The sequence below is a fragment of the Antrostomus carolinensis genome, unplaced genomic scaffold, assembly GCF_000700745.2.
Source record: "Antrostomus carolinensis isolate BGI_N321 unplaced genomic scaffold, ASM70074v2 scaffold10229, whole genome shotgun sequence".
Taxonomy (NCBI): domain Eukaryota; kingdom Metazoa; phylum Chordata; class Aves; order Caprimulgiformes; family Caprimulgidae; genus Antrostomus; species Antrostomus carolinensis.
The window spans coordinates 15950-36740 of NW_010340645.1; the positions used below are offsets into that span (position 1 = coordinate 15950).

The 20791-nt window shown below is 40.5% G+C and overlaps 1 protein-coding gene across 1 annotated transcript in view; it reads right to left on the reverse strand.

The window, feature by feature from the left end:
- The window catches only part of LOC104531366 (zinc finger and BTB domain-containing protein 46), a 31758-nt gene extending 14565 nt beyond the window's left edge, over positions 1–17193 (reverse strand). The window contains 2 exon segments of the mRNA XM_010176222.1: positions 8200–9169; positions 17140–17193. Coding sequence (XP_010174524.1) covers positions 8200–9169; positions 17140–17193 — 1024 coding nt within the window.
- Between the last annotated feature and the right edge of the window lie 3598 nt (positions 17194–20791).

Sequence of the window (20791 nt, forward strand, 5' to 3'; positions counted from 1 at the left end):
GTGCAATGAAGCACACCCAAGTGGGAGCCACTTAAACTTTTTCTTTCAAGGACACCACCAAGTTATGACCTGAGTTGAACTCTTCTGGAAAAAAACCAACTTGGTGAGGTCAAAGACTTAATTTTCTGAGGTTCTTCTACCTATTTGTGTCAAGCATCTACACAGATCTGCATGACAGGAGATTTAAAATTTCAGGGATGACGTTGCTTGTATAAGTTTAGGAAGATGTGGTTTGATCTCCTTGTGTGCAAAAGGCATAATTAATTTTTAAACTCACAGGAAAAAAAAAAAAAAAAAGCTTCCATTTCCTAGTGTTTTTTCTTGGGAATAAATTAAAAAGGAAGCTGCTGGAAAAATGACAATCTTTCACCAGCTGCTAAAAATATCCCTGAAGTTTGTATTTCAGATACATCCTCCTTTCTAACAGAAACCCTTCAAAAGCATTTCACAACTCACTATTTGTTACACAAACCCAGCATTCTCACATACTGCAACACTTCCACACAGAGTGATGCCATCAGTTATACTGGTTTCAGTTAGCACTATTTTACCAATAACAGTATCCACGTGGATACAGTAAATGTGTGCAGCGCTCAAAGATGCTGAGTTATAACCTTTGAAAATCCTCAAGAACAAATATTTACCTTTGGAATCAACTGTCTGTAAGAAATGTATTAAAAAAAACCCCCAAACAAACAAAAAAAAATCTGAGACCAATACAGCAAAGTCAGTTTTTGGGGTTGATTCCTGCACATGAAGAATGAATTCCTATTGTATTTTCATGCAAAAGCAACACTTCAAATAGGGAAATCAAGGTCCTGAGCAGTGATGATTGCAAAGTAGGATTAGAATTTTTTATATTGATATATAAAAATTAATATTAATATATTAAATTTTTAATATTAAAATTCTAAACCAGTCTTGATTTCTCACTTGTAAAGAAAAGTAAAGAAACAAAAAAAGGGTAAAAAAAAATATTGTTTTTAAAGGTTGAGATCTCGGTGAAGATGGGTTCAGTGTAACCTTGGCACAAGGAAGAAATAAAACAGTGAGAAGGGCACCCAGAGAGGGGAAGTGCCTCTGATCTCTGGAGTTAAAGCAGATTAACAGAATCAGGGCTGTTACCATAGGGAGGAGGAAGAGGAGGAGGAGGAGGACGGCTTTGGAGCCTGAGGAAAATGGAATGTAGGGTGGGGAAAGGAAACAGACACTGGGCTTTGAGCTAAAGCTGGTTTAGGGTGGAACCATTTTAAAGCCAGGGTGTAGCCAGGGAGTAAGTGTCTGGGTTTAAAGCCATGATTTTCGTTTCCAGACTTGAAAATAACCTGACCTAACCCTTTAATAAAAGAAACTCAAAAAAGTTATTGCTGCAAAGATTGCATCCTAATAATTTGGTTAGCCTCTAACTGTGGTGATACGGAGAACCCAAATTATTCACTCAGCCCTCTCTGCAATGTGTCTGCAGAATTCAGGGCAGGGACACAGAGGTCAGGGTGTTGTCTTTTGGGTTTGTTCTTTTTTTTGTTTGCTTGGTTTTGCCTTTTCCTGCAACTAGCAGCTACCTCCATTCAAGGAAACTTCATGTACATGAAGCGAGTACCAAAGACCATCTAGAAACCTGGGCAGCTCCATCAGAGCCAAAGGAATGCACAACAGGGACTAAGCTGATTTCAGTGCTAAGAAAGAATTCTGAGGGGGGCATTAGAGCAGAAATCTGTAACCCCTCCAGGTCTGGCTGAGAAACCAAGCCTGGCATCACCGACTACCACTGCTTTAGGCATCAAAATATCTCCCCAATAAAAACATCATTAAAACCCCCTCAACCATAACAAAGACAATTTCAATACCTTGCACCATAGCTACACCTTCATGAAAAGCAGGTGGAAAAATAAATGCAGAGTTAATTTTCCAAGTGTAATTTACTGTTAGCTGCCCTCCAACACCTTCCCAATAACATCAACGCTTTGATCCAAAACATTTATCCTCCTTAAAAAGTGATCTTTCAAAAATTCAGCATAAAAGAATGACCTAAATAATGAACTAACAGTAGGAAACTATTAAAATTAGAGCCTGTGTTGTTTTAGGACATCAAATATTAATCTGACAATTGACATTTTAACCAGCCTAGTTTTCCTCCACAGCTATAACAAATACTTAAACACCTGCCTTGAGTTTTTTCTTCTCTTTTAAACCTCAGACCATGGCAGAGGGATTGGAGACTCCAGCTCTTCAAAGGAAAATCCATTTAAAGGAAAAGTAAATGTCTCTCTCCTGTCCCAGTGATTTTTTTTGGCTGCCACGCTCTGCAGATCATTTCAACACTTCAGGCTTTCAATCTATCTACTGAAGACTCCCCTTAACATCTCCTTCAATGCATTCATTTTTGTCCCATAAAAAGCTACGATTTAGCAGTATATCTTTATTTTAGATAAGATGAAGAGGGAATATCAAGGATGAGATACCACATCTCACAAAAAATATGCTTTTTGTACACTTTTGGAGGAGCAGAGCAGGAAGTTTTGTGAAGGTCAGAGCAGATGGCTCAACCTGGCACTAAGAGCAGACAGGCAAGGCAGGAGAGCACGTGGGAGCAGGAGTATTCACCACACAGCTGCACTTCAACCAGAGCAAGAGGTTTTTAATATTGGGCTGCAAAAGTTAAAAAGAAGAGGGAAGAATGACTGTACAGGAGAGAGTTAGTCTCAGGAAGGTTTATCCATGGCTAAAAGGAGTAGCTTGGTACAAAAGCCTAAAAAAATCAATTAATTCATTCTGCCTTAATGCTCAACAGACACGTTCTGGTTTAACCTTGCTCCCTCATCTCTTCAGTCTGGTATCACCTTTATTACACCAAATTCAGGCTCTTTGTTCTCAGAATTCATTCTCAGTTCTCTTCTTCTACTATCCCTCTTCTCAGTTCTCTTTTTCTATGATCCCCCTTCCCATTCCTTATACTCTTCTCCCCCATACCATGCTACTCCTCCTTCACTTCCCTTATCTCTATTCCATGTTGGTAAAATCCTTCACACCAAACAGCCTCCCTCACTGATTCTGAAGCTCCATCCTTTCTGAACTCCTTCACACTGCATTTGCTTTATTTCTTCATTATTAACCTTCAGTGCTAGCCTACAGATCATCTTCTTTTCTTCTCTTTTAAACACCAGCTCTTCTAAAAAGGCACATTGATTATTTATAAAGCAGCATGTAAAGCCAGAAGTATTATACAGGTTTTGCAGAACAAAAATCTTTTTTAAAAGAATTCCTTGAACACCTGAATCCTGAATACAAACACCACGCTCAATTTTTTCCTCTCCTCATGATGCAAGACCTCTGTTCCACTACTTGGACTAATATCACAAGAGAAACAATGGTTTGGGTTTTTTTTAAATAATAACTATAAAAAAAATGAAGGAAAGATTTGAAGGTTTGCATTGAAGAGGTGAAAGAGTTCCAGGAAGCTGGGTGGTTGTTGAGAAAAAGGCTTTTTGTGCAAGAATAAAATCATCCTATAAGACAATCTACACATTCACCTACCTGTACTCAGACAGGTCCAGAGACCTCAGCTGCACCAAGTTAGCTGAGAGTTCACCTAGACAGTGTTCTCACCTCCTTCTGAAGCCTTCTGAAATGTAAGCTCACTATATGACCCAACTGCTAAGCCTCTGCGCTGGCCAATAACTCCTGTAATCGTCATTTGCTCTCTAGAAACCAAGAGAGAAGAAGGGATAGGAAAATGCTGACGACACCAGCTGCCTCCAGCCTTCACAGAGAGCCAGCAGCACAACTCCCTGCAGCAGGCACTGAAATCAGATTGTGTCACTGGAAAACAATGAACATCTCACCACCACCAGGGAGGAAACTTGTGCATAATTAAAGCTTTGGATGGGAAAATATTAAAGGAACTTGGAACTCTGCAAAGTGAAGTCCTGTCTCTCATGAAGGTCACTACTCTGGGCTTACTGAAGTCCTGAAGCTCTTCTTACAGAATACAACCATTTCATTACATGTAACCAAAATAAAGGCCAAAAGTTCCCAAACTGTAGCATCTTTTAAAATGACTGTTCTGTTTGAGAATAATTAGCTTCATTTCACAGCCAATTGGCACACAAAAATCCAATCGCCGCTTTAGGGTGCAAACACTCAGAAGATGTGTGGGAGTATTTCCTTAGAAATAAATTCCTGAATCATAACTACTATGTTTGAACTAACACATTAATAAAACCAGCAATAAATTCTTCCAAAGACACTCCCCACGTGACAGAGGTTTCCATTATATGAAGAGGCAAAACCAGCAACGTTTTGCTAGCTTAGCAGCTCTTCTAGTCAAGATAACTGTCCTCTTTGGCAGGAACATTTTTAACACCACCCAATCCCACAGTCCAGGCACTCAGGACGTGTAATCCTGTAAAAACTTTATCCAGCAATGTTAGAGGAACAGCAACCTAACGAAAATGAAGATGCTCAAGGCACAAGACTACTGCACAAGCGTCTCTGATATTAAAGCTAACAAACAGCAATATGTTTCTTTATAAAAACCTACTAAGTTCAAGAAAAAAGGTTAAAATAAAAGGCAGACCCATTATTTTGGCAAGTCTGTGGAGGAAATTCTTCTTGGCTCAGTTATGAAGTAAGTTATTATTTATAAAAGCCCATCCTTCAGTTTACTTTGGAGAATTGCTGTTCCAAGTTAATGTGGCTTGGTGAGGAAAACATCTATATGAATGTTTCCTACAAGGAATGACAGAATGACATCCTGAACAACCCAAACAGGATGAGAAAGAAAAAAATCTAATGTGTTTTATACTAAACAGAGAATCAAAAGTAATAAATTGAAATTAACATGAAAAGATTGTCCTCATCAAGCTCTGTGCTTGACTGACACCACCCCGTATAAACCAAGAGCTTAATCACATTCTCAGTCCAGCATCTCAACTTAGTTTGGATTCTTTTGCAGATCTTATTTGATCATTCTTTCTTGGAGGAAGAAGATGCACTCCTCATGGCAAACGTTAAGAATCTTGGCTATTTCCATGATGTTAGATGACCATTAATAAGATTACTCCAGATGCCCCTTTTTATTTTAATACATAGTGTGGCTGAATTCAAAGGCTCTCAAGCAGCACCCCACCAGCATCTGGAAACAAATCAATTGATTCAGAAAGAATTTTCTTATCCTTTCAATTAAAAAAAAACCCAAACAAAAACCCCAAACCTCCCCTGTGTTTTTTTTGAGGCCCCACTGCACCCTATTTAAGTAGAGTCTGCTGTATTGGGGACACTGGAGTACACTCTGCCTGTATTGGTAAGAACATGTGTTAGTCCTCCAGTACAGAAACATTTGCAAATGGAACCCAAATTATCCCACAATGAGGGCTTTGAGGCTGAACAAGCAGCATCTTAAAATAACTGAATAGATCAGAAAAATGAATGAGCCTCAAAGAACAAAGAGTTCTAGGTAACTTTTTTCCTCTTAGCTACTTAAGAAAGAACACTCAACACCCATTTCCTCAGCAAAGCAGAACCTTTTCATCTCAGCCATGAACAACACAGGGACACTTCTAAATAAATGAGGTAAAAAAAAAAGAGCCCTAGACTATGAAATCTGTTTTAAAGAAGGAAGCCTGATGCTACTAAATCAAAGAAAACTTCAAGCTGAAATTTAAATACATCCTAAACACTCACTATGCAGTGCAGACACTTGCCATTATCTGCTTTCACACAAGAATAAGTTTTTCTTCATGCTAAGAGCTGAGTTCACAACGCACCTCGACTGCTCCCCAAAGAACCTGGGGTACCAATGATAAACCTACACAGAACCCTGGAGCTTGGGAGATGGAGCAGTTCACAGGGGAGTTGTTTCCACCTGCTGGAGATGGTCAACATTAATGTGAGACCAAAAGACCCTACTGCTTGTAGGGACCAGGGTAGTGACAGTTTGGGGTAGCAGGGATGCTGTCACTTCACAGTGAAAGAGCAATCTCACCTGAGCAACCAACTCAGATTTCACCCAAACCACACATCTACGGACACAAGCAGGTGAGAGGTGTGCTGCTGATGAGATGTCCAAGCATTAACTGAAACAGATCTCAAATCCCCTGAAATCATACCAAAAAAATCCTCCAAAGACAAGAAAATCTGATCCAAATACATCCTGTGTGTTTCCCCGTAACATGCAGAGAAGCACCCATCCCATGAGCTCCAGCCCCACAGCACAGAGAAACCTCCCTTCCCAGCAGGGCAGAAAGGAGAATTTAATCTCTGCTCACCTCTCCAGATGGCCAACATGGGGACACCAGGAGCAGCTCGGTCTCCAAACACTCCCCTTGCTCAGTGAGGTTACTTTTCCTCTGCAAGCATCGCTCTCAGAGCAGCCACCACGGCTGGCCCCTGCCAACACACACAGCCCCTGCACCTCCTGGCACTCCTCTGATTTTGGACAGCGAGGAGTGCTGCTATTCAGCTTTTCCTTTAGTTTTACCAGCACTCTGCTTCCCCTTTCCCATCACTGGAAACGCCTCTTTTATTGGAAACTGCATTTGAGACAAGATTTGGAACAGATCATTTGACTGCGTCTGCTGACGCACTCTCAGCACCGCGCTGAGTCAACACCCAAAGCCACCTTCCTCTCACCTGCCAACAGGTGTAAAGAAAAAGGCCACTTAATTCCTTAACAACTAGGAATTAAGTAATCCAGCCATCATTCAGCTTCTAGAAATACAATCTCTTACATTTGTCCTCTTTCCAGTCACTTAAAGACATTCAATCTATAACCAGGCTGCGAAGACAATGGGAGCTGCAGTTCTGTTTCTGCAGCCACCCCAACACGAGTGATTTGCTTCATGTACCTGTCCAAGCCCCACACACCTCACAGACAGTACAAGTGAGTGGGTTGTTTTTACAGGATGCCACGAAAATGAAAGATATTTGTGTGTGAATAGCATTCCAGGCTATCCGTGCTGAATCTGCATTCAAAACACTCCTGGAATATATGCACTATAAAAATAGGGTTCATCATAAATCACTGTTATCTTAAGTTATCTCACATTTTTCTTCTAACTGACGTTGTTTAGATTTTATCATCAGCCAATTAGAATAATTACATGCAAGCTTGCTTCGGCAGATAACTGTAAAACATAATAAATCTAAAGACATTTGTAGACAGTTACCCACTCAATGAAAACCACGTTTAAACTTCAGTATGCAAGCAATCTAAACATCCTTTTTCAGCCCATAAAGAACTCTTCAGACTTTCAGTACTATTTATATGGCTTTTTTCATCTGAATTTGGCAACATAAGGATATAGAATCTCACACACCCTTCTCCTGGCTGACTTGGATTCTGGTATGCAGTGAAACACAGGCTAACTGACAGCACAGACTAAGTTCTTCAAGTCAGCTCGAGGGAATTTAATACCACACTCCCTTAAAATCTTCAGGAAAAAACATCCAAACTCCTGCATCAGTAGCATTCCTCAATCTATTAATTGCTATCGATTAATGAATCAAATAGCACAGCTATCTTGAAACAGAAAAATAACTACCAAAGATTCAAAAGAAGGCAAGGAAACATTTTTCTCCCTGCCTATCCACTTTAAAAGCAGCCACTCATCTCAGACTACAAGGAGTCAGAGATCAAAATACATTTTAAGTCTTATTAGTACCTCAAAAAAAACCACAGAGGTACTAAGAGTTGACAAACACTTCTCTCGCCACTACCAGCAACAGGCTCTGGTGGTTTTCTTCCACGTGAGAAAGTGACACCTGAATATCAGGAAGTGCTGGAGATAGTTATCGTTAAGACTAAATTACACCTGTGTGTGGTGTAATTACATCATCAATATACCGTGCAAGGAAAATTCTTCAACCTTGACATCAGTTTGCACACCTGCTAAAATAAATTCCAACCTTTTCTCTCATTAATTCCAACAATTATAATGGTGTTTTGGGGGGAATTTAGGCCGTTCTATGCACGAGGCCAAAACAAAACTACCACCTTCTTTTGCAGGAGAACCAGCAGAACCTGCATGGCTGTGACACTGAGGACCAACGCTCGGTTCTTCTGAATCACTGGCAACACGAGTTTCTACATTTTTCAGTTTCTGGCAAGCTGATGTATCTCAGAGACTGATAAAATCATACTGCAACAAGATCTAATTAACATTTTTAATTTCAACCAGAAAAATCAGAAGAATTCCTTACTTGGGTCTCGACTGCTGTACGGCCATCCTGAAGCAGGTAAGAAAGAGGGCATTGGAGAACTGGCCCTGCTGTCATCCTCCACTTGCTGCGTAATATGGCGCACAGTTTCTTTATTCTTCCGGTTCTTCCTGCGCCCAGTGGGTTGCCAGCCATCCCCCACTCCTTGTTCTGAGAACGTGTTCTGTATTGCACTATCCTTGGCAGAATGCAGTTCACTCCCTCCGTAATGCGATGGTGAAACCTGTTCCTCTTTGATCCGTAACGACCCATAGCCCATGTCACTAGACCAAAGAGACTGGGATGAAATGTCTTCGTGGTTGTCTGTTTTTGGTTCTTGATCCTCTTTTCCATAACTACTCCCTCCTTCGTGGCAGCTGGCAATAGCTGAATCTCCAGAAGAGTTTGCTGGACTAGTTCGCCGAGCTAACCAGGGAGATATACTCCTGCCAGCCACGACCGCTGAAATCAAAGCGTCCGTACTGCTGCTGGAAGGGGCTCCAAATTCATAATCAACAAGGTCATCCGAGGCATCAGACTTTATGCTTATGTCCAGAGCTGCTTTTATGAAATTGTGACAGGCTTGTACAATATCTGTCATTTGCAGATAGCTAGCAGCTGACATCACCTCGATGACGTTCCGGCTGGTCAGCGCTAGGTGGGCAGAATACATGAAGTCAATGATTGCTTTGAAGCCTTGTGCGGTGACGATGTCTAAATGGGTGACTGTGGCCTGGTCAGAGGTTTTCTGTACCTGGCAGTACAGTGTTTTGAAGTAGCGACTACTCCCAAGCAGAACGTTTTTGTGAGCCTTGAAGATCTTCCCCTCCACGATGATGCAGACGTCGCAGAGGATGCCGTGCTGCCTCTGCTCGTTAAGCTCACGCAGCAGGTGACGGTAGTGGGAAGCAATCTCCATATCTTCCTTTCGGTTATTCATTTGGAAATCTTTGTGTTTCCTCTTCCACAAGTCCTGTATGAGGAAGGAAACGACAGTATTACAAAATCCAATACAAGCTCACAGACTCGTTTCTCAAGGACTGAGACAAACCCCAAGTTGTACCAAATTAAGTAACAGGTTCAGCTTGAAAAAAAAAACTGCCACAAAACACAACTACCGCCTAGAAAGACGGCACATTCATTACACCACGCAGCTTATTTTTACCAGACTTCAAATAATTTATGTTAAAAGGGACTAGACTTGAAGCTCAATCCTCCAGTGGCTCATAACATCCCAGAGAAACATTTATTTCAATTACGACAGACTTGTAAGAAAACCTGTCTTAAGTTACTGGGGTAAAACAGCTGATGGTTTTTACTGTTTGGGTTCGGTGAAGTTTGGTTTTGAAAGAGGTACCACACTTGAAACCAGGCTGACGGAGACAAACTGTTGAAGAGCACTGTGTAACACAATTTCCTCCAGGGAACAAGCATTATGTGTAGCACACTGAGTAGCTGAAATCCTCCAACACCAAAAGCCAATTGAAACCAGTGATTTCCTCGCTGTATTGCTGGTGAGGGGCTGTAAATACTGTTTTCAAGTCAGAAGAGCAATAGGCAAATCCAAGACCACGGATCACAAAATTTTAAGTCCCCACCCACACGAAACTATGAAATTAATGTTATTTGAAATTTAACTACTTATAAGCACAAGATTTTTAACTTCACTATAAAATGTTTTAGTTGCTTGGCTTTACATCTCAAAGTTTAACCCACAATCATCCTAAGATACTGGGTAGAGAAATTCTAGTAATCACCTAAACACGTTTAGAAAGGATGCTTATGACCAAAACAACAAAGCATTCACCAGGCTGATGAGAATTCACAAGACTTTTGATCACCTTTCAGAAAATTTGCCAGTATATCCCAAAAAAACCCTCATTAGTGCCAGCAAAGACCCATATTTTGTAAATTATGCCCAGAATTACAGAATCACAGAATCCCAGACTGGTTTGGATTGGAAGGGACCTTAAAGCTCATCCAGTTCCAACCCCCCTGCCATCAGCAGGGACATCTTCCACTAGACCAGGTTGCTCAAAGCCTCATCCAACCTGGCCTTCAACACCTCCAGGGAAGTGTTATCCTCCTCTTACATCCCAAAACAGGGAAAAAGGACTTAAATGTGGATACACTGACAGTAATCAGTGGTGCTAATATTTTCAGATTGAATTTTATCCCACTTGCAAAGTACAAATATGAGAGGAGTAATTCATCAGCACAGACAAGCTCATATATACATATATTGCTTCCACAGTTTTACAAATCCCTTGGTAATTTCTGCCCTTTTATCTAGTTTATACCACTTCTTTGGAAGTTACCATCAAGATTTATAGACCGTGTAACAGTGGTTTAATGGTCCAACTAATGAAGAGTGCCAAGCTGCCACACAACGTGAAGATATCTACTCCTTTCTCTCCAAAACTTAAATCTGTTCTGATATGAGAAGTTCCAACTGTAAAACAGGTCTGTGGGTCCACATCTCAACACACAACTGTAAAACCAGGATGTGCTGAGAAGACCAAATTCCAGCTGTACTCATGGTCAGGCACACACATCAGAAGCCTGGATTTAGGTTAGTGGTGGTTGCTGGAAAAAACCCCAAAATCAGTGCACTTGCGAGGTCTGATGGCCATGAAGTGTGCATGGTTAAATATAAAAGCGCTGTCAGGAAGGAGGCTGACGCCAGCTCAGAGCAGCTTTCTAACGTACATCGAGTTCAGAGGCACTCTCAGTCCCATCTGTTGGAATCAGCGGGCAGCCCGAGGACAGCCGTGCTGAACAAACCTGCCGCGTGCGAGTGGGTTTCCCGTGCTGTGGAATACGGATCCCAAAGACCTCTGCCCCCCTTCCCCTCGGCTGTGCTATTATTATCATCTTCAGGAGTAAAATAGCTTCTGTTTAGCTGACAGCGTTGGGTAGAAAACAACCTCTCAGCCCACAGAACATACATGATGCAAAAATCTTTCTTCTAGAGAGCCACCTGATGATTCAAAAGTTCAGGTTATGCAAGATTGCCAGCGTGAGCTTCTCCAGTTCCACAGAGCTGTCTCTTCAGCAGTGTCAGAAACACTAATGTGCAGGACCAGCTGGTCCCTGATCGTTGAGAAGCATTTGCTTCCCCTCAAGAGAGGAAGGACCATCTTCCTGCAACACAAACTGGCTGAACTCGTGTTTATGTGTTTCAAATCCATGCAGCTTTTCTACAGAAATCAGCACAGAACACATGAAGAAGCTCATATTTCTCCTGAACAATATCTCCTGAAGAGGAGACTGAGAGGAGATCTCATGGGGGTCTAGAACTTCCTCCCAAGGGGAAGAGGAGGGGCAGGCACTGATCTCTTCTCTCTGGCCACCAACGAATGCCAGGAGCAGAGGACATGGCAGGAAGATGTGGCAGGGGAGGGTGAGGCTGGCCATGAGGAAAAGGTTCTTGAGGCAGAGGGTGGTGGAGCACTGGAACAGGCTCCCCAGGGAGGTGCTCATGGCACCAAGCCTGACAAGATTCCAGCAGCATTTGGCCAAGGCCCTCAGGGACATGGTCTGAATGTTGGGATTGTCCTGTGCAGGGACAGGAGTTGGACTCCATCATCCTTTTGGGTCCAACTCACAACCTTCTATGATTCTATGATTATTTTTTTCTCAATTTGAACTGGAAGAGGTCAGTGATAGTGCAGCTCTACACTGTCTGAACAACACGACCTACTTACCACTGAAATCTGCCTCAAATCAAATTCTCACAGAGAAGCCATCTCAAAAAATGAAATCAATAAATAAAAATCAAGCCAAGAATCAGAGTCAGGGAGTAAGGGTTAAAAAAAAAAAAAATTCAAAAATTTATTTTTCTTGTGTTTGCCCTGAAAAGGTTGTGCTGGAACCAGCCAGCACAGCAGCTCTAACCCAGGCTCTGAAGGTGCTGCCACCGCTTCCCAACATCTTCATGTTTGAGAGAACCGCCTCTTAAGGCAGAATGACAGTTCAGTTTTGTCTTTATTCCAGAAACCACTAGTGCATCTACTTTTAGGAGCTGAAGAGTCAGCTTCGTCCCCTCAGGAAATATGAATTGCCACATCGGATAAAGTGAGTTGTCCATCACCCATCCTGTCCTCAGCAGCTGCCATACCCACGTGACTCGGAGGGAGACCTCACAGCACACAACTCCAAAGCGATCAGAAGGTTTCACATACGGCATTTCCATTTGCTGTTTCCTTCACAGGTATCAAAATGAATATTCCAAGACATCAACTCCCTGGAATTGGTTGGGGAAAAAAAACAACCAAACCAAACCAAACCCCACAACACTCCTGCAGGGATAACTTTCTCCTCCTCAGGTTAATAAAGATTAGCATCAGGAGTATTTGTCAATGTCTTCACCTGCTTCTGTGAATTGATGCAACAGCAGCTTCTCTTCTGGCATGTTTTTCACCTGGAAATTACACTGATTCTTTGAGATTTTATTTCTTTACTATTTTATATATTTATTCAGCGGGTTGGGCCCCCCCTCACTGGTGATAACAGGCTATTTTAGATACACCTTGGCCTTTGTTTAAGCTGCCTATGGCAGAAACCCAGATTAAAATATTTCTCTCTTGCTACCTTTGATTTAGACTGGACCAGTTTGAGGTTCTGGCATTGACTAATCTGGTGCATCTTACAGATGAAGCACTTGCTAGTGTCTTTAGGAAACAGCTTTTCCCTGACTTTAGTTCCTATCAAGGGTTTGTTTTTTTTTTACTCAACACACACACACACACACACACATAACACTCAAAAAAAATCTGTGCAAGATTCCTTACCGGCCTCCCCCCCTCCCACCCACCAAGCTCTTGACAGAAGACACCCTCCAGGCAAGCCATGGATGAACCAAAGCGTGTTGTGACAGAGAGATCATACATCCTTGGATCTTACTTGCCCACATTTCCAAGGACACTGGGAACAACAGCAGAGGGTGGATGGGTACCTTTTGGACAAGCAAAAATCCTGACGTTCTAAAATATGATGAATATAAGAAAACAAGTAAAAACAATAACAATATAAAAAAAAACACAAAGGGAAGACAATTTGTCCTTGTTCCAAAGTACTTTAGGTGTAAAGAGACAGAGAGATGAATGGGGAAGGTGCCCACCGAGGAGCAGCAGCCTCTGCACTGCCAGGTGGGCACTGTCAGGAATGCAACGACGTGGATACTCCCTAATCAATAAAACTGAACATCTTCCAAACCAGCAATTATTACTGTAGATGTCTTGATCTCCTTCTGTCTAAAGGTCTTCTGTCTGCTACCTCACGCACATCATTCCACACTGAACATTTGTCACAGCATTGTACCTTTTAAATGAGAGGTCTTTGGGGGAGAAAATTAAATATGCCTCAAATTCAGAGGAATTAATTAGTTTTCTGTCTACCCATGTCAAACCAGAACATCCGTTTAATGTCAAGGATCACTAGGGAATTAATCCAAGTTAAATTTAAGGCAATTTGCTAGTAGTTAAAAATTCAGGAAGCTTCAAAACCCTGTGCTCTTGTGTTCCAATTTTACATGCTGTTTTGTGGCTTGTTGTTGGGTTGGGTTTTTTTTTTCCCTTTTCCTGGTAACGATATTTATCTCCACTTAAAAGACACTGTGGAAAGATTTCTTCAGAGAAGCTGTACCCTTCAAACTTCTAGTGGAAGCATGGTAAAGATGGAACAAATCATAGAGATTTTTTAGAAACAGATCTTGAAGATCAATGATAGATTTTTTTTTTTTGTTTTATCTCAGGTCTTTTTAGTACACTGAAGGATTTCAAAGTTGAGCACCTACTAAAATCCTTTCAGTCTGGGCCTGCAATGACAGCACATGGCCACAAACTCAGCTTTCCAAGAAGCCAATGAACCGTGAAAGCTCATCTGTAGATTTTCCACAAAATAAATTGTAGCAGATCAGGCTTTCTTTATAAGTCAATTTGCAGACAGTATGAATTTCAATAATTCGAGTCTATTACTTTTCCAAAAATAACTAAAAAAAAATGTCCCTAAGCAAACAACACTTGGGAGTAACAGCAAAAAGAACAAAACACGAGCAGATTTAATAATCACTTTCACTCAACCTTTTGTCAAGACACAGGCCAGCTTTTTATTTTTCATGTTGTCAAAAACCTGGTCTTAAAGTAAGCATTAATAATTTATATCATCTTTAACCCTAGCTAGAATGAACCCAGTTCTACAAGCACAGCACCTATGAAAAATGTTTATTTTGCACTATCTCTACAGTTATTTGAACATGAAAATATCACCTGATGACACAGTAAGAGTCTAAATAAACACAATCTTCACCTCCTGTTGGAAAGGTTTTTAAGAGTAACACCAGCAATACTCACAAAGCCAACCTCTCAGTTCACACACCCATCAGAACTCTCCTGACCAAAACCTTAACATCAGTAAAATTAATGGGTACAAGTTTGTTGCATTTAAAACTCGGGGCATTATTTGAATTTTGACAAAAAGCCACAGTTAAGAAACTGAGCACGCAGATGAAAGCCTCTACAGTGCAGTCCCCTGGGAAATAGTGGGGACAAAAATAAACTCTCTTCACTCAGAAGGAAAACAGGAAAAAAAAAAAAAGCACTAGAGGGGATTTTTGAGTTTTTGTTGTTGGTAGAGCTTTTTTGGGTTTTCATTTACTTTTTGCTGTCACAGAATATAAGCGAACCCAAAATTTAAGCTACATGACATGTAGTCTGGTACAATTTTCTAAACATGTTTTTACACTTAATACTAAGGACACAAGTTACAAGCACCAAAATATTCACTAGTGCACTCCTCCACCAGCCACTCCATGCTCCCTAGAGAAAAACAGGCCAACTGGAATTTAACCAAAAATGTGTTGTTTCCTCCCCCCTCTCCCTTCAGAGCAAAGTAAAAACAGATTAAGGAAGAACTCCCAATTCACTCCAATGGTTTATTATACAAAAAACCAACAAACACACCCCACTTCTCTGCTTCCCCTGTGTCCTGTCCATGTCTCCACTCCCAAGACATTCCAACATTTTTTAAATTCCTCTGCAAAGGAGCTCTGTAAGGTGAGATTGGGCTTGAAACGCCTCCTTGCACAACAAGACACAGTGTGGATGAGAGTTTCACTTTTATCCAATTAAAGACAACAGAAATGCACAGGATTCCTCCCATCCGTGTGCCCTGGGCTGAAAAGAACGATGAACAAAAACTCCAGCCTAACCTTAGCAACTGAAAAGGAGGGTACTGGTCCTTATTCTCCTAAATGAGAGAAAAAGCAGAAGACTTGGGGTATTAATGGATCCTGACTCCCTGCAAAGACACAGCTCGTGAGATTTACAAGTACAAATCTCCAGAAGCACAGTGCTTTCTCCTAAGTGTGTCTGAGGAAGAAGAGCACACAATTCTAGAAGAGTTTTCATTTCTTGATACTAGATACTCCAAAATTATATCCCTACCTTCAGCTTTGTTCAAAGTAGATGCAAGTACCAGCTCATGAAAACAAACAGCTGACAAAAAAGAAACTCTTCTACCCTATTCTGATTCATGAAACTGATCGGTCCTTGTTTAAGTTGGTTGTTCCAACCACAACTCTGAATTCAAAGAGAACCAGGCAGATGTTTGTAAACAGATCAAACCAGACCCTTGGGCCAAAGAGGTTACTCACAACTCAGGGTTTCATGAAAACAACACTGTACCACTTTTCCCTTATGACTGGGGAGGAGAATGTTTAATTACAGCCCAACAGTGCACGTTCATCCTTACGGGTTAGGAGTCACAGGAAGAAAATAAAAGTTTCACCACTGCGTTTGAGAAATACTACAGAATTACAGAAAAGAGCAGAATTTGGGAAGTGATCTTCAGTGAGCTCAAAAAAAAACCCCCCAGAGAAGTTATATTTTTATTATCAGACTGAGAGGCCCACTCGATTCTCAATGACTGTACGAAAAAAAAATTAAAAAACAAAACAAAAACCCCACAAGCCCCTCCCAGTGTGTAATTAAAATCTGCCTGACCAGGATCCACTAAAATGTCTCCAATTTCAAACCAATGCAACCTCATCACTGGCAGCACTAAAACATCTCTGGAGCAGTTCTAAACCAGAAGGTCCATGAGTAAAGTTCCAACAGCAGCAGAGCATTACACCTTCTGCAGCAAAGAAACCCCTCGCTCACACCGCTAGTTCTCAGCGCAGGCAGAGACTCCCCGTCAGTCCAGGTAAGATTTAGTCAGAAAATACAAGATATTTAAGACATCATCAGTTTAAAATTGCTCCTACCAAGAAAATATATAGATCTGAATGCAATTAGGAATTTTAAAAAGCCCGTTTCTGCAAAAAGAATAAGGACATGTAAAACACTACGAGCTTCTAGTCATTCATATCATCAAAGCTTGGTTTCTGCAATCCAAATACAAACCACAAGTAAAATCTAACTCCAATACATAAAATAACACAGAAGCTTTCATTAAACATTTCACACTCTACTCCAGAACTTCAAACCAGAGACTTGGCTTTGGCTTTTGACCTTTCAAACCATCTACCCAGAGTTATGGGGTCAACTATAGCGCACAGAAGCTGGACACTACAAAAGTGCAACCAAAAGATGGGATTTCTGAAGGTGTCTTAGAAAAATCCATTTATGAACCTTCATTAGCTCTGACAGCACATAAAAAATTTCCAGAGAAAACCAGGCCTGAAAATGAAAGCTCAGGGAAAACTGTCAGCCTCCACATTTTGGAAGGAGGGCAATTAGAAATTAGAAATTTAGAAATTGTAAAGTTAAAAATAGGAGGGAAAAAAAATACAAAACCCACCACAAATGTGCACTTTTCTCTAATGTTCTTAAAGCAATAAGCAATGAAGAGCTGATTGAATGATTCTGGTAGAGAAAGCATGCAACCTTTAATATTAAAAAATAAATAAATAAATTAAAATCCAAGACAATTACTTCTTACCAGTAACAAACTGGGTTCCAGGTCTAGCGTTTCTCCTCCACCAGTTGAGGACATCAACAGCCCTAGGGCAGCACAGGTAGTGTGCACTGTTCTGCGACCTTCTGACAGCACCGCTGTGAACTCTTGTAGGAGGAAGACAGAACTACCATAAAAAACAAAACCAGAAGTTATTAGCTGTAAACTACAAGATTACTGAACAACACTGCTACATCTTTAAGTCCTTCCACACTCACAGTTGTAATATTCCTATTTAAGACCAAACGAACCCCAAAAAACGTTAACTCAAAGCGTATCAATCCACTGCAGGTAGTTACAGCCTGGCTACCTTTTTACAATCACAGAAGCAAGAATTACTTCTTAAAGTATGGGGGGGGAAAAAAAAAGTCTAATTTTAGATAGTAAAACTTCAAACAGATCCTTGAAACAACAGTGTTTCCTGTTTGGTAGCTTTTCAAAACATTCTCACTTTAATGACTTTTTAAAGAGACGTTTGTGGCCTGAAGGACACTAATTCACCTTATCTGACCTATAAAACACTGAGGTTAAAGAGCTACCAATGCAACTCCTGGAAAAAAAAAAAATCAAAATCAAGTTTGCAATGGAATATTCAAGATAATTTCCTCTATTTAATGGCCAGTTTCTACCAGCTGATGCCATTCGATGTTAAGAGACTAAATCCCAAGATTTTGAGAATTCTGTGTAAAATATACATAGTACATATAGTCAGTATATAAGACACCTTCACATATAGACTTCTCAGGTAAAATATTAACATTTCTGATTACCAGGTAGAAAGAATAGGGATGGTTCATCTCCACAAAGGTATTTTGTCTCTGAGGACACATCCACTAGAACTATTCACCTTGTACACCTGTTTTTCTTATACAAACCAGACTTTTATTTTCTTCAGAGTAGCATATTCACTACACTTGCAACATTTAACTTCAACTAAAACTTCTGGCTACGCTTTATTCAAAGTTTTAGCCTGTTTATATACTGCTCTTACATAAATCAAATATATCATACAGGATATATTTGCCATGTATTTCTGAGATCTTCAATATACAGATTAGCTCTCTCTGTGAAAATAAGCTATAAGCTGATGCTGTTGGTTTCCAGACTGACCTTCTGTAGTAACAGATTGTAAAAGAAAATATCAGAAGGTAATAATTAAGAAAGCTTTTCCAGTACAAACTGATGTCATTATAAAAGGTGAAATAACAGATCTAACCAAGAAATGAAGTAATAAGGAAAACCCTAAAGCATTCTTATGGCAACAAGCAGAACTGTGAAAATCTTGAAAACAAATATGACCCAATTGAAGCAAATACCATTGACTTTGTTCTCAATTTCTATTTCAGACTGCCAAGTCTTGCTTTTCTCTAATTCTGATTGCTTCTCCATAGCAATTGTTTTGGCTAGCTTTTTTTAGTCCTCTTATTTAGACACTTAAAAAAAATAAAAGTAGAGGAGTGAGGGAGCCAGAGACATGTGGGAGATCACTTTGTTAGCAAAGCAATGAAGTTATACGTATTTTCACTCAGGCTTAGGGCTGTTACTGTTGAGACTCATTTGCACACCTGCCCCACAGTCACTAAATGAGCCAGAATAGTCTGGTAAGAAAGGTAAAGCCGAGACCTCCACTGTTTGGCACTGCTCTGCATTTTTACTTCTTGCTTTGAGCTTGGCATCTAATCGAAGAGAAGAGCACCAAGTGACCATGATGAATGGAGGCACCTCTACCCCAGGGCAGGAGCAGAACAGCCAGAGGGGTTTCTTCAACTTTTTCACCTGGGTCAGATTTCTAAACAGCCTTTGTTATCAATGGCAAGTCAAATTTTATAAAGGACTGCAAGTCCTCATGACAGTGTTATCTCCAGCTACTCTTTCTCTTACCACGTTACAAAAATATCTTTAAATGTTAAGAACTTACCAATATTTGAAAATGTTTTCTGTTAGTAAAAACAAATGTCAGAATGTTTCACAGCTGGACAGTGCATGATTTAATGAAGAGAGGAGAATGGTCTCTGGTACCAAGGTCCAAAAGGTTCATCAGACGTCCTGTGTTTGGGAATGGAAAGAATAGGAGGCAAAAATTACAATCTAAACTTTAACTTCCTATCATTATCTAGCACTGAAGGTTTTTGTAAGTGACAGTTAAAATAACTGCACATTTACAACACTGTTTGCCATTTCAAACTAGAAATTCTGATGTGTAGGAAATATTATTTGACATACAAGAAAAATTAAGCTCTTTTGTCACGTTAGAGTTTAACGTACAAGTTTCAAAACTATTGACAACTTCTGACTGTGCTTCAACAGAAGTGCTTTGAAGAAGTCACTGTAACAAACAGTACTTTATATAAGGATCTGAAACAACTTTAACAATATTGTTTGTTCTAGTTAACACCATGAAGTTTCAGTTAATGTTTCTGTGACACTTGCCATTCACACACCTTAAATGGGACCAGTAACCTCCCAGTTACAGTGATTCCCCTCCAAACCAAAATATTTGCCTAAGGTTACAGAAAAATTACGTGCCCACATTATCCAAAAGCAAGATATCCAAGTTCTATTCCCACCCAACTCGACTGAATCGCAGCCTTCAAAAGCCAGCGTCGCTCTCAGGTTAGGAGAGCAGCGTGCACAAAGGTACTAAGGAAAGGGGTCTGTTCCTCCTACAGAATTTACCCAATCTCAAAAAAGAAAACCCACAGAGATACAGAAAAAGATGCAAATACACAACAGAAGGATAAAGTTTTATTTTCACATGCCTGTAAAAGCTGTGCAGTCCAAAATACAATATTCCCACTGGTAACAATCTGCTCATACAACAGGATGCACCTTTCCAGCAGGGCTGGGTGCAGGCTCCAGTTGAAAGTGCTTACTTGCACTAATATTTCCACTGCACTTTGCATTTCCTCTACATTTCACTTAGTCATTTCCTCATAACTTCCAGCTCTATCCATGTGCCTGTCTCTCCATCCTGGTACAGAAACAGCTGCTCAGATCACGCCCCTATTTTTGATCTCTGTTCTCTCTCATCTGGTCACACCAGGAGAACAGATCCAACACTACCCATGCCATGGACCTTGAAGAACACAGCAAGAACATGGCAGAGCTAGCCAGCATTTAACAAGCAACCACCTTACAGGGCACCAGGCTTGAGAAGTCTGGTGATATTAAAGAAAATAATGAATTAAAAATAAGAATTTAGCTATATCTTCTACATTAGCAGTGAAGACTTAAAAACACCCTGAAAAAATCCACATGCCTGTGGCTGGTACGACACTTACCTGTTCAAGTGCCATTAACTCCTACAAGATCTTAAGCTTCCATTTAAAAAAAAGACTCACAAAAGAAACCTAAGCAAAAGACTTTGCCCTTGTGCATCTATTAGACAAATAAAACCAACATAAAAAGCACCTTAAAAAAAAAAAAAAGAGGATTAAAGAACTGGAAGCATATCATATCACACTGGGAATTGCCCTGAAGAATGGTTCCCCCAAAACTTGCTCATTGGTTTTTGGCTTTTTTAAGTAGGGGATCTTTGCTAAAGTTCCCAAACTCAGTATGTAAAAAAAGGAGGGAGCCAAAGAAGGAGGAAGAACCATGAGGTAATTTTGAAAGAGAAATAGAGCAGTGGGAGGAA